General features: G+C 43.0%; 1 protein-coding gene across 2 annotated transcripts in view; it reads right to left on the reverse strand.

Annotated features, from left to right (window-relative positions):
- LOC137322854 (microtubule-associated tumor suppressor candidate 2-like) overlaps positions 1-13530 on the reverse strand; it is a 434152-nt gene that overhangs the window by 297605 nt on the left and 123017 nt on the right. Inside the window, exons 3-4 of one of the 2 annotated variants that reach the window (XM_067985994.1) lie at positions 3192-3484; positions 322-3048 (exon numbers count right to left, since the gene is read on the reverse strand). In XM_067985994.1, the coding sequence (XP_067842095.1) occupies positions 322-3024 (2703 nt within the window). In that variant the 5' untranslated portion in view covers positions 3025-3048; positions 3192-3484. Of the gene's footprint in view, positions 1-321; positions 3485-13530 lie in introns of both variants that reach the window. The other variant, XM_067985995.1, reaches the window with a different exon arrangement.

The raw sequence follows: 13530 nt of genomic DNA on the forward strand, positions 1-13530 counted from the left end.
TCTTTGAACTGACTCCAGTCTAACCAATCCCTGTGGTACACCACTAACAACTGACTCCCAGCCAGATGGCTTTCCATTTACTACTTTCAGCTAATCATTTTTTTATCCAATTCAATATATTTCCATCTGGCTATCTCATGCAGCTAAAACTTGTGCAGGAGTCGTTTACATGGGACAGAGTTAAACACTTTTTAAAATCCATGTAAATAACATCCACTAATACGACAACCTGCACAGAGAAATAGTGTGCTAACCAACTCAAATTTGGTTTTACGAGAACACAAATACCCATAACCCCAAAATGTTAAAGGCTGCTCTTACCTCAGAAATACTCTCTTGTATAAACGGTTCAGTAGGTTTCTTTGATGTCACATCACTAGAAGAAGGAAGTGGCTTTCCCATCGTCCTGGGAAAGATCTGCTGAGCAGGAGGTTTGATTCCAGACACCATCAGTCCTGTAGTATATATCTTAGTTCTTTGCAATTCTGGTCTGTATCTGTCATGAGAGGAACCAGGAACACTGAGCACAGAGAGAGGTTTATTTTCCCATGTAGAGGTCTTGTGCTCTTTTGAAATACAGGGTTTCGAAATGGACTCGGTCCATGTTGAAAGTTTTGGAGATTTTCCCAGTGCATCATTTATTACATCAAGTGATTTTATCTGAAGAGGTTTTCGAATGTACGTTATAATTTTAGGTCTTACATACTTGGATTTAGGAATGAGTTTAGCTTCGGTCTTCCCTTCGGGCTTGGGCTGGTAATTCGATTCTGCTTCTCCTTTATCTGTTAGAACAGTCCTGGGATGCTGCAGTATTGGTTTTGGGATTCCACTGTTACAAACAGTTTTATCAGGAGCTTTAGAGAATGAGTTCCATGTCTGCATATTCCCTAAAGAAGGTAGGAGCAAAGAGTCTGACAATGCCTCAGCACGAAGCAGCGCGGGCTCCTTAACAGCAGATTCTGAGGACTGATCAGTAATTTTCATGTTTACCATATGCTGAGACTGTGTACAAGTGGTAAATACAGGATTTACAGTCTGAGAGACTAACGGGCTCTCAGAGTGCTGAAGCTCTTCAGAAATCCTTATGAGCTGTTTCCCAGTTATCATCACATTACTGTTTATTTCATTTGCTTCCTTTTGTAAAAAGCTCTCTGTCTTTCTGACAGAACATTCATCACTGCACTGACCAAGACTAACTTCGAGTGCTGGCAATGCAAGCTTGCCTGTATTTGCACCTAGCTCAGAAAGACGTTGCTTTGACAGCTCTGAGTGTGAGATGCTAAGGACTTCAGAACCTTCCTTTTCTGTCATTTTAGTAATGCTTTTCACTTGAACTGTTTCATGTTCTAATGAACTACTGTCACTCCCAAAATGCTGCCTTGTGTCTTCTTTTCTCCTCCCACTGGTTTCAAAGGTAGCATGAAGGCTGTCAAATTCTTGCTTAGAAAGTTCACCAGTTCCTGTGCATGGCAGTTTATCACTTTCAGTGTAGTTATCTGCCTCACAGGTAGTGTTTGGAACTCCAGAAATAGCAGATTCCACAATGGCCACTTCATTAATAGCATTTGAAAAAGAACTTCCAAGATGTTTAGCAGGTTCTGTGGAATGCTGGGTACCAAATTCAGTATGTACCAGACTGGTGATTCTGTTTTTACAACCTTGCCTCATTAATACTGAAGAAGTGCTATCAGATACTAAACTTCCATCTGCATAAGTTTCTACTGGTAGGTCTAAGAGCCGGTCTTCTACAAAATTGAGGTTTTTAAGATGTTGTTCTTTTGTGCTATCTTGCAGACGCTGTACTGTTTTAACTGTCTCTTCACTAAGCATGGTGGATGATTGTTCGCTAACATCACAAGGCTCCATTTTCTGCTTTGTTTCAAAAATATTTCTCATGCTCTGAACACATGGTACTTCAGGCAAAAATTCACCAGTCTCCTGCCAGTCACTCACAGAGGGACGATTGTGTGCATCAGTTACTTTACATTGGTCAGTTAATGTATTCAGGTTTACCTGGGCTTCTGGTTTATTAATGGCCACCTGTAATTCACCAACTGAACCTAAGGTGGACACTATTTTTTCACAATGCGATGTGCTTACATTGACAAGATCGTTCATTTGTAGCTCTGGGACTGACTTCTTGTTTTCTGAGGTAGATGAGTTAGAATGAAATAGAATCATTTCAATTGAGGTCAAGTCCAATGGATCAGATGGAGAGGTGGCTTTGAACAGATCTGCTGATGCTCGCTGTGAATTACGAGTGCTACCAATGGCACCCGTGCAGAGTTCTTGAAAATTCAATGGTCCAGTACAACAATCAGTCACTGAGACATTCTCTGGTAAACACCCAATATCATTTTCTCTGGATGCTCCGGTCTCTAATGATCCATTCTTTTTATTAGTTTTCTTCAATGAATTGGAAGATGAAGAGTCCTTGTACAATAATTGCATGTGATTTATCTTTTCATTTTCATCTGTCACATTCATTTTGGGCCATTGTCGCTCCACAGCAGCTTCAGCAGCATAACTATGCTGTTTTAGGGAATACCATTCCTTTTGAATTTGAGGAACACTAACATATTCACCTGTACCAAATTTCCAATCTTCCTTGTCGGGAGACTGCAAACTGCAAGCTTTTTCATGGTGCTTGGTATATTCTGTATGTTCCAATTCTATAGTTTCAGTTTTATCAGGCATGCGATGCTCTGAAATCTCCAGATTTCTGCTTCTGTACAACTGATTTCTGTCATCACCTGGTTGAGACTCCCCTCCTTGGTTCACAGGGTCATCCAGATCTTCATTCGGCAGCGTTACATTCTGTGGTACATGGAGATGATCATTTACAATGCCAGCTGTTAGGTTACGTCTCTCTTCCTTTTCTTCCGTTATACAAATCTGGGATATTATTTCATTTGCATTGGTGTCTCCATCTGTTCTTACTGTCTGTTCATTGTTATTCTTTATTTCCTTTTTATTGCCCTCTTTGTCAGTGCAGAATGTACTGTTCCGAACTGAAGAAGTCATTTTCTGTCTTCCTTCCGCTTTCACCTTTATATATTGATTATTTCAATAAAAGGCCATTTAATGAGTTGTTAGTAATGAATAAATGTCAAACGTGTTTTTGTTTTCTTTAAAATGGCAAGAAACATAAGCTTGAATTGGACAATATTTTAATTTCTTTGATGACTTACCTATTGTTAGTAAAGGAGGCTCTCGTGAGACTAAACGTACTGACAAACGTTCTTTCCTCAGCCAATTTAGAGGATTACAAGTGCATTTAACTCTTCCTCACTGTAGAATTTTTCACTCGAGTATCATTCTTCTCTTTCACATTCATCTATTTATTTTGTCACCCCTTAAATCCTAATCTTGTACTCCAATAAACCAGCTTCTTTATCCTGGTCCCTGCAGTTCCTTATTCCTCTATGCAGTTTCAAAGATCTTCTCAGGTCCTTTTAAATACTGGCCAGTAGGTTTGTTGAACCTGTAAAAATCATACACAAAAACAGACTGTCAGTCCCTCCATTCAGAGCATTAGCCAAGTACACAAACTATATTTAACCAACAGCTTGCAACAAAATATCTGATGCACCCTGTGGAATTTAACACTACAGGTACAGGTCCAGCTCTAATTTCATGCTCCAACGCTCAGCCTAAAAGGCCAAGAGTCAGGAAAATAAGTCTTGATGTAAACCCCAGTACAGTAACAGAAACCATTGCTCGGGCATCTGTGGATCACTGACTCCCTTCTGATCGTGGCAAGATCAAACATTCTTCATTTTTGACAAAATATTAATATAATGAAATTGACATTTGCTTAGTATTAGAATTCAAATTCCACCAGTTATCTTTTAAGTCTTTTTTGTTGTGCTGTGTTTTTTAATCCAGTACATTTCTGAACACAGTAAAAAAAGCTTTAGAATGTTAAAGAGCAGCTGTGCTGACAAAAATATACAGTAGGTGCCACAATAGATAAATAATTAAATGCAGCTACAATTCTTGAGCTTTTGCACTGTAACCCTGAAAATGTCACTGCCTCAGATAAAACTAACAAATATGCTTAGTCAACACTAGAAAATCTGTAGGTGCATTCTCCCAGTTAAGGGGCACAAAATAGGGGATAAAAATCTGCCGAGCATTTTGACAGGAGTAAAAATTCCTCCGGTGGTCAAAAAATAAAATATTCCATTAGATATTTAGTTGTAATTCTTATTTAAAACTTGTTTCCTTAGTCCTTTCAGTGCCACAGATAAATTAGGATAGAAATTCTAGCCCCAAGAGGTGTGGAATCCCGATGGAGTTGTGGTGAGAGGGGCGCAATTTGAGGAATAACCTGGATTAAGCAGGTTTCTGCCCAATTTGGACTCTGCAGAACATTCCAATGGGAGCAGGGAGGGAATAGGCACTTCTTATGCTCACCTCCCTCATTTCGAAGCAGCACTTTGGAGCAAATCTGACAACATTCCAGGGCTACCCCAAGAATTCTGGCAAAAGCATCAGACAGGCCCAGTGGTACCTATGTCTGCTCAGACCAGTGTATGTCCAGTTCTGGGCCTAGTGAACCAGCCCCAGAAGACAGAGGGATCCATTACTATCACAAGTTTTCCCATTTTTCCAGATGGGGAGCCTACTACACCATCTGGGAAAATCAAAATAATTGTGTATCTGTCTTTTTGGCCCAATCTGTGCCTCATGCTTCCACTTTTAAAGCGGCATGGTACCACTCCAAGTTTCCAGCGGTAATGTGGGGAAGGAGGCCTCTGTTGCGCCTCTTCAGGCACAGGGCGCCCTCCCCGAATATGTAAATGATCCCATACCTGGCATTTAGGGCATTTCCACCAGCAGGGCAAACATTGCTGGCGGAAGTTAGGCCGTGCTGCATATCCGATCCCTTGACAAGGCCTGAAAAGGTACTTGACTACTTATTCAGGTGCCTTCAGAGGCCAGGATCCACCAGTGAGTGTCTTAAGTGTATGTTTTCAATATTTACAGCTAATATGACTGTCATAAAGCTAGTTCTGATGCTGGAAAACTTTTTTAAATGTAAGCCACTTGAAATGGACTGATCTGTGCTGACCTGGTTTACCTACTTTATCCAACATCCCTTTTAAACAGGGAAGGGGCCTTTAATGACTGCCAGATGGACAGAAAATCATGGACTTGTGCCTGTGATTTCTTCCAGTGCACTCTCTGCAAGTGCCGCTCCCCACTGGAAGTGTTGGAACACAAACCTGGCCCTAAAATTCTGCTGTAATCACCATTTTCAGCCACATAATGCTCTGGAACCAAAACATTACTTACAAAAGTCTAGTGGCATTTGAAGTGCTCTTTTATAGCCTTTCCTCCTAGGCGTCAGTGAACTAGAATGACCATAAGTAAGGCCCTTTGAATATTAATTTAAAAAATGACTTAATAATCTGAGCACAAGAATGCTTTAGAACAGATTCTCGTCTGAAACTGCAATGAATGCAAAAAACACTTTTTAATTTGCTCTTAATGTACCAATCATGTTATAATGATACATTTGGCACAAGAACAAGGCATTCTAATCATCTCAGTCAGCAGGGGAAAAAGACCATTTTATTTTTGCCTGGATAACAGACTATTTCAAAATGCATCTTTTCTGGTAATAAATACAAAGATGGTGAATTTCCCTTCAACAAAATGAGGTAATTAACTCATCCTTCACCGTGAATAAAAATTCAAAACATTTTTATGAATAAATGTTTAAAAGATTCACATTTCATAGTAGAGACATTTATTTTCCTTTGTGGCTTATGCAGGCCCACTTACTTGCATTGTAAATGCAAAAGGCACATTGCACCACAGTGATAACTGAATCACAAAATACATTTGCACAGCAACACATATTTTTACTGCCTGTTTCAGAAGTTCAAAATCAATGCAACAGAAAAGAATGCAACTCAAAACAGACACTGGCATAAAAGCTTCGGAACAGATTTGAATCATTTTTTTTTTAAAATAGAAATCATTCTTCCTCAATAGAGCAACTATATTTTTGTTTTGAATTTACATCACTCCCTTACTCGAAGAATAAATCTGCTGTGATTTCAGTGGCAGGAGAAAATTCAGCAGGAAAAAACAGGTCAGCTCTGCCTTCTTCCAATTGTGGCGACTTCTAAATGAATGCTGAGCAACCTCTTGGGAGGATGTTTCAAGGTAAAAAGAAAGAGTGCACGTGTGCATGGGTGGGGGTGTGTGTGTGTGCGAGCGAGAGAGGGGAAAGGGAAAGGAATTGGCAGCTACTGCCAGTGGAATACAATTTTTTTCAATAAGACAAGCCCACAAACATTTAAATAAAATTCCATGCCCATGCAGCACAGAAGAAAAATGTACTTTTTTTTTCTATCTCTCTTTTGCTTATCACTCATCGGCTGCCGCCTTTGAACATTAGAGATCCTTTCACTGCTCGTTATTCTAGCCCCTTCATTTCTACAGCAATCTTGGCGCTCTGCCAGATATTAAACATTTATCAAATATTTCTTTTTAGCACAAGTATACTGCTTGCTATTTCACAGAAAAGGCATGTTGAAGAATTTGTGCAAACTATTGAGTGGGCACAAATTATACACTACATCCAAGAACACACTGTGCTTACTGTCATACATTTTAGATTCACAGCAGAGCTGGAACCAGTAATCACTTGGCCTTGAAACTTCATGTTTGAAATCAACTGCAGCTGCAGTGTTTATTTTAAAGATTAAACTGTTTAAAAAAAAATAAGATTAACATCTATTTGACACCTATTGATTTCTTGATTTTTTAAATATTGCTGTTTAAACAATCAATCCTGATGATATCCATTTGGGTACTGCCTGAGAGGATTTACTGATTCCAACAACAAAATAGATCTGATTAATATCAGTTGATATAATCAATACTTTATCCTGATTTAAAGTACTCCCTCCAGGTGGGCTTCCAAGTGGTAGGTGGAGGCAAAATGCTACCAGAGGCAACGAACAGCTGCAAGGGCAAAGTTGGATGGCTCTGGTTGTCATTTTGTTCAGGCCACAGGCAGGCTAAACTCCAAGCTCACCCATACAGGCAAGCATTACACTTTTTACATAGCTGGCTTGTACAATCCATGCATCAACATCAGGGAGGGTCTGAGACCAGAAACACAGGGAACGATTTTGACTGCCTTCGTCTGGCGTTAATGGGGCGGTAACTGCCTCAAAATGGGGTCGGTAGTCTTTCCTCCCCGTTAACATCAGCACTGCGATCGGCGCCATTTTGAAAGCGCCCGCCTGTTTCAGGTAATCTGGAAATCGGGGTCTTATGACATAAATGGTACCCCGATTGCCATTTTAGGTCCGGCGATGGAACCGAAGAGGCCCACTAAAGATAAGTTTACAATTATTTTTCTGGGCCCCGGAGGAGCAGGAGCGCTGTATATCCAAGTATACAGATGACACCAAGTTAGGAGGGACAGTAAGTAGTGCAGATGGGAGCAGGAAGTTGCAAAGCGACACAGACAGATTAAGTCAGTGGGTATGGTAGCATAGTGGTTATGTTACCGGACTAAAATCCGGAGTCATGAGTTCAAATCCCGCCACGGCAGCTGGCGAATTTAAATTCAATTAATTAAATAAAAATCTGGAATTAAAATATTAGTATCAGTAATGGTGGACATGAAACTACTGGATTGTTGTAAAAACTCATCTGGTTCACTAATGTCCTTTAGGGAAGGAAACGTGCCGTCCTTACCCGGTCTGGCCTATATGTGACTCCAGACCCACAGCAATGTGGTTGATTCTTAATTGCCCTCTGAAATGGCCTAGTAAGCCACTCAGTTGGAAAATCTCGCTACGAAAAGTCATAACAGGAATAAAACCGGACGGACCACCCGGCATCGGACACGACAACGGCAAACCAAGCCCAGTCGACCCTACAAAGTCCTCCTCACTAACATCTGGGGACTTGTGCCAAAATTGGGAGAGCTGTCCCACAGACTAGTCAAGCAACATCCTCACAGAATCATACCTTTCAGCCAACGTCCCAGACTCTTCCATCACCATCCCTGGGTATGTCCTGTCCCACCGGCAGGACAGACCCACCAGAGGTGGCCGGAACAGTGATATACAGTCAGGAGGGAGTGGCCCTAGGAGTCCTCAACATTGACTCCGGACCCCATGAAATCTCACAGCATCAGGTCAAACACGGGCAAGGAAACCTCCTGCTGACGACCACCTACCGTCCTCCCTCAGCTGATGAATCAGTCCTCCTCCATGTTGAGAAGCACTGAGGGTAGCAAGGGCACAAAATGTACTCCAGGTGGGGGACCTCAATGTCCGTCACCAAGAGTGGCTCGGTAGCACCACTGCTGGCCGAGTCCTGAAGGACATAGTTGCCAGACTGGGCCTGCAGCAGGTGGTGAGCGAACCAACACGAGGGAAAAACTTACTTGACCTCGTCCTCACCAATCTACCTGTCGCAAATGCATCTGTCCATGACATAATTGGTAGGAGTGACCACCGCACAGTCCTCGTAGTGCACTGTGGGCCATCAGCAGCAGCAGAATTGTATTCCAGCACAATCTGTAACCTCATGGCCCGGCATATTCCTCACTCCACCATTACCAACAAGCCAGGGGATCAACCCTGGTTCAATGAGGAGTGTAGAAGAGCATGCCAGGAGCAGCATCAGGCGTACCTAAAAATGAGGTGCCAATCTGGTGAAGCTACAACTCAGGACTACATGCATGCTAAACAGCGGAAGCAGCATGCTATAGACAGAGCTAAGCGATTCCACAACCAACGGATCAGATCAAAGCTCTGTAGTCCTGCCACATCCAGTCGTGAATGGTGGTGGACAATTAAACAACTAATGGGAGGAGGAGGCTCTGCAAACATCCCCATTCTCAATGATGGCGGAGTCCAGCACGTGAGTCCAAAAGACAAGGCTGAAGCGTTTGCAACCATCTTCAGCCAGAAGTGCAGAGTGGATGATGCATCTCGGCCTCCTCCCGATATCCCCACCATCACAGAAGCCAGTCTTCAGCCAATTCGATTCACTCCATGTGATATCAAGAAACGGCTGAGTGCACTGGATACAGCAAAGGCTATGGGCCCCGACAACATCCCGGCTGTAGTGCTGAAGACTTGTGTTCCAGAACGAGCTGCGCCTCTAGCCAAGCTGCTCCAGTACAGCTACAACATTGGCATCTACCCGACAATGTGGAAAATTGCCCAGGTATGTCCTGTCCACAAAAAGCAGGACAAATCCAATCCGGCCAATTACCGCCCCATCAGTCTACTCTCAATCATCAGCAAAGTGATGGAAGGTGTCGTCGACAGTGCTATCAAGCGGCACTTACTCACCAATAACCTGCTCACTGATGCTCAGTTTGGGTTCCGCCAGGACCACTCGGCTCCAGACCGCATTACAGCCTTGGTCCAAACATGGACAAAAGAGCTGAATTCCAGAGATGAGGTCAGAGTGACTGCCCTTGACATCAAGGCAGCATTTGACCGAGTGTGGCACCAAGGAGCCCTAGTAAAATTGAAGTCAATGGGAATCAGGGGGAAAACTCTCCAGTGGCTGGAGTCATACCTAGCACAAAGGAAGATGGTAGTGGTTGTTGGAGGCCAATCATCTCAGCCCCAGGACATTGCTGCAGGAGTTCCTCAGGGCAGTGTCCTAGGCCCAACCATCTTCAGCTGCTTCATCAATGACCTTCCCTCCATCATAAGGTCAGAGATGTTCGCTGATGATTGCACAGTGTTCAGTTCCATTCGCAACCCCTCAAATAATGAAGCAGTCCGAGCCCGCATGCAGCAAGACCTGGACAACATCCAGGCTTGGGCTCATAAGTGGCAAGTAACATTCGCGCCAGATAAGTGCCAGGCAATGACCATCTCCAACAAGAGAGAGTCTAACCACCTCCCCTTGACATTCAATGGCATTACCATCGCCGAATCCCCCACCATCAACATCCTGGGGGTCACCATTGACCAGAAACTTAACTGGACCAGCCATATAAATACTGTGGCTACGAGAGCAGGTCAGAGGCTGGGTATTCTGCGGTGAGTGACTCACCTCCTGACTCCCCAAAGCCTTTCCACCATCTACAAGGCACAAGTCAGGAGTGTGATGGAATACTCTCCACTTGCTTGGATGAGTGCAGCTCCAACAACACTCAAGAAGCTCGACACCATCCAAGATAAAGCAGCCCGCTTGATTGGCACCCCATCCACCACCCTAACCATTCACTCCCTTCACCACCGGCGCACAGTGGCTGTAGTGTGTACCATCCACAGGATGCACTGCAGCAACTCGCCAAGCTTCTTCGACGGCACCTCCCAAACCCGCGACCTCTACCACCTAGAAGGACAAGAGCAGCAGGCACATGGGAACATCACCACCTGCACGTTCCCCTCCAAGTCACACACCATCCCAACTTGGAAATATATCGCCGTTCCTTCATCGTCGCTGGGTCAAAATCCTGGAACTCCCTTCCTAACAGCACTGTGGGAGAACCGTCACCACACGGACTGCAGCGGTTCAAGAAGACGGCTCACCACCACCTTCTCAAGGGCAATTAGGGATGGGCAATAAATGCTGGCCTTGCCAGCGACGCCCACATCCCATGAACAAATTTTTTAAAAAACTATGACAAATGGAGTTCACTGTGGCCAAGTGTGAGGTCATCCACTTTGGACCTGAGAAAGATAAATCCGAGTATTTTCTAAATGGTGAGATCCTAGAAACTGTAGAGGAGCAAAGAGATTTGGGAGTCCAAATACAGAAATCATTGAAAGCTAGTAGGCAGGTACAAAAAGCAATCAAAAAGGCTAATGGAATCCAGCCTTTATCTCAAGGGGGCTGGAATACAATGGGGAGGAAGTGATGCTTCCAACCGGAGTACTGGGTTCAGTTTTGGGCACCGCACCTCAGGAAGGATATATCGGCCTTGGAGGGGGTGCAGCGTAGATTCACCAGAATGATATCGGGTCTTAGAGGATTAAATTATGAGGATAGATTGCATAAACTTGGCTTGTATTCCCTTGAGTAAAGAAGACTGAGGGGGATCTGATCGAGTTGTTTAAAATGTAGATAAGGAGAAAATATAGCGAAATCCGGAAGCACTTTTTCACAAAAAGAGTTGTAGAAATCTGAAACTCTCTCCCCCAAAAGGCTGTGGATGCTAGGATAATTGGAGCTTTCAAATTGAGATAGATAGATTTCTGTTAGGTAAGGGCATCATGGTATATGGAGCAAAAGCAGGTAAATGGAGTTGCGGTGCAGATCAGCCATGATCTAATTGAATGGCAGAGCAGGCTCGAGAGGCTGAATGGCCTCCTTCTGTTTCTAATGTTCCTGTGTTCCTGGAGTACCAGTAGACTTTGTGTAAATCATTCCCCTTGAAAACATTTTTGCAACTTAGAGGTGCCTTAAAGGTGGTTCAGCTCGGCTCTCTATACTAACTCAGTTCCCGGACTTGGCCTCAGTAACTCCTCCAAACCGTTTCCCCAATGATAGTATCAGGGTGCACTGTTTAAATGCACAATTTCAAAACAATCACTAGAAATAACAGAAAAAATGAATGTGCTCTCTATTATATGCTTGATCTCTTATTATTTGTTGAAGTTTCTTGGCCAGTAAAAGAGTAGTCTTGCCAATCCTTATGGTATAGAGCGGTAAACATCGGTGTACTTTGCCCTTCCAGTTGGCAAATAGCCGTTCACCTTTTAAAATATGTATATTTCAACTTTTGTACAACTGTTAATATCTAATAATGCAGATTATAAGGACTAATTCCCTAATCGGGTGCTCCCAGCAAGGAGCAGCACTCACGGAGAGCAGTGGTCAGTTAAATCAGAGGCCTGAAGCCCATCATTTTCTATTCATTCAAATTAACAGAGAGCATATCAGGAGCTTGAGACCCACAATTTGCTGACCGCTAAACCCTGTGATCACCACTCCTCACCAGAAGCACCCGATCAAGGAAACAGCCCTATAAAGATTTTTTAATTAACTTTTCTTGGAATAAACAAACATGTTAATCTTATGAGTTTTTTTCACTCGGGTGCTGTAATGTTCCTGCAGTCTGCAAGGGTTTAAAGAATCATTAAGACAGAAAAGGTAGCCATCAATGTATGTGATTATCAAGAGTACCTCAGTGTTTTGTAGTGTTTGATTTGATCTATCAAAAACGCAAAATGAAATAACCTGCATAGTACTACAAAGGCAAACATTACTTGCATTATGAGTGTTTTCACAAATGTAGACAATAAGCCAATAATTTTTTTTTAAAATGGCACTCGTTTTTCAAAGCACACAATAAATCAGCTGATGACGCATCAATAATAAATCACCTCAGACAGTGGAAACCATTCAAACTTCACATGCTCAGTATAAGCCAGTCCAATTGTACTAATCTGTCTAATGTCACCATAGCAACGTATATGAACAGCAACCACCGCTTAACTGCATCCCAGCACAGTAACCATGCATCAGCCCTTGCCCATGAAGCTATATCAATAGGCAGAGGCATACCTTCCTTGGAATGCTGGAGGAGAAACTGTCTTTGCAGGCTCCATTTCACTAGAGAGGCATTGAAAGAGGTTTAGAATCTGACTTCCAGCCATCTCCATCATTGCCTGTCAAGGTCACCACAGCCCTGAACTTTTATGCATATGGCTCATTCCAAGCTGCTGCAGAGAACACCAACAGTATCAATCAATCTTCAGTTTACAGATGTATCAAGCAGTTGCCTGACACATTTCATCAAGACGACAACTTTCCTCACCTTCTTCATGGGAATAAGAAGGCTCTGCAATTTTTTCAAATATAAGATTCCCCAAAGCCATCGCTGATGGCATGCACCTGGCCACAGGGCCCCTACACTCAATATCATGCTCTTCAAGAACCACAAAGGTTCACTCCATCAATTATTTTAATTTGCTATTACTTTATTCTATCCCATCCCAAGAAAACTATTTGCATAAGTAAAGTAAGGTACAACCAAATTTAATATCCAATGAATAATTTGTATGTGTATAATGTTTGTTGCTCCAAAGCTTCGTCTTGCTGACAGTGTATGTTTTGAGAAACTAAACTAGAGCTCCTTTTAGATGCTCACTCAGTAGGAGTAAGTGAGGTAACTGGTTGGTGAGTGTCAGTGGGAGTCCTTTGGGATTCTAACATCTCTCCACTTCTTTGGGCTGGGTCATTAGAAGGTTCAGCTGCTTCCACTACTTGCGTTACAGTATTGGCTGTCTGGTCCTGCGAGTTTTATGCCACATGTATCATTTTGTGGGGCAACTGAAGGGGCCGGTTATGGCATCACTCTGAGAGGCAGCAGCCTCGCTGTGCCTAGTCCAGCTATGCCTTAATTGCTGGATAGTGCCTCAGGATGTCCAATGAACTTCATGGAAACTGACCTTTGGGTAGCAAAAAAGGCAGTGAATGGTCAGACTATTCTAGTGGTCTGAGCATTTATAAGAGATGTCCTAATTAAACTTAGGACCTCTGTCATTGGGGGCTCAGCAGCAGTGGACATTGGAG

Source organism: Heptranchias perlo, chromosome 6, assembly GCF_035084215.1.
Source record: "Heptranchias perlo isolate sHepPer1 chromosome 6, sHepPer1.hap1, whole genome shotgun sequence".
Lineage (NCBI taxonomy): Eukaryota > Metazoa > Chordata > Chondrichthyes > Hexanchiformes > Hexanchidae > Heptranchias > Heptranchias perlo.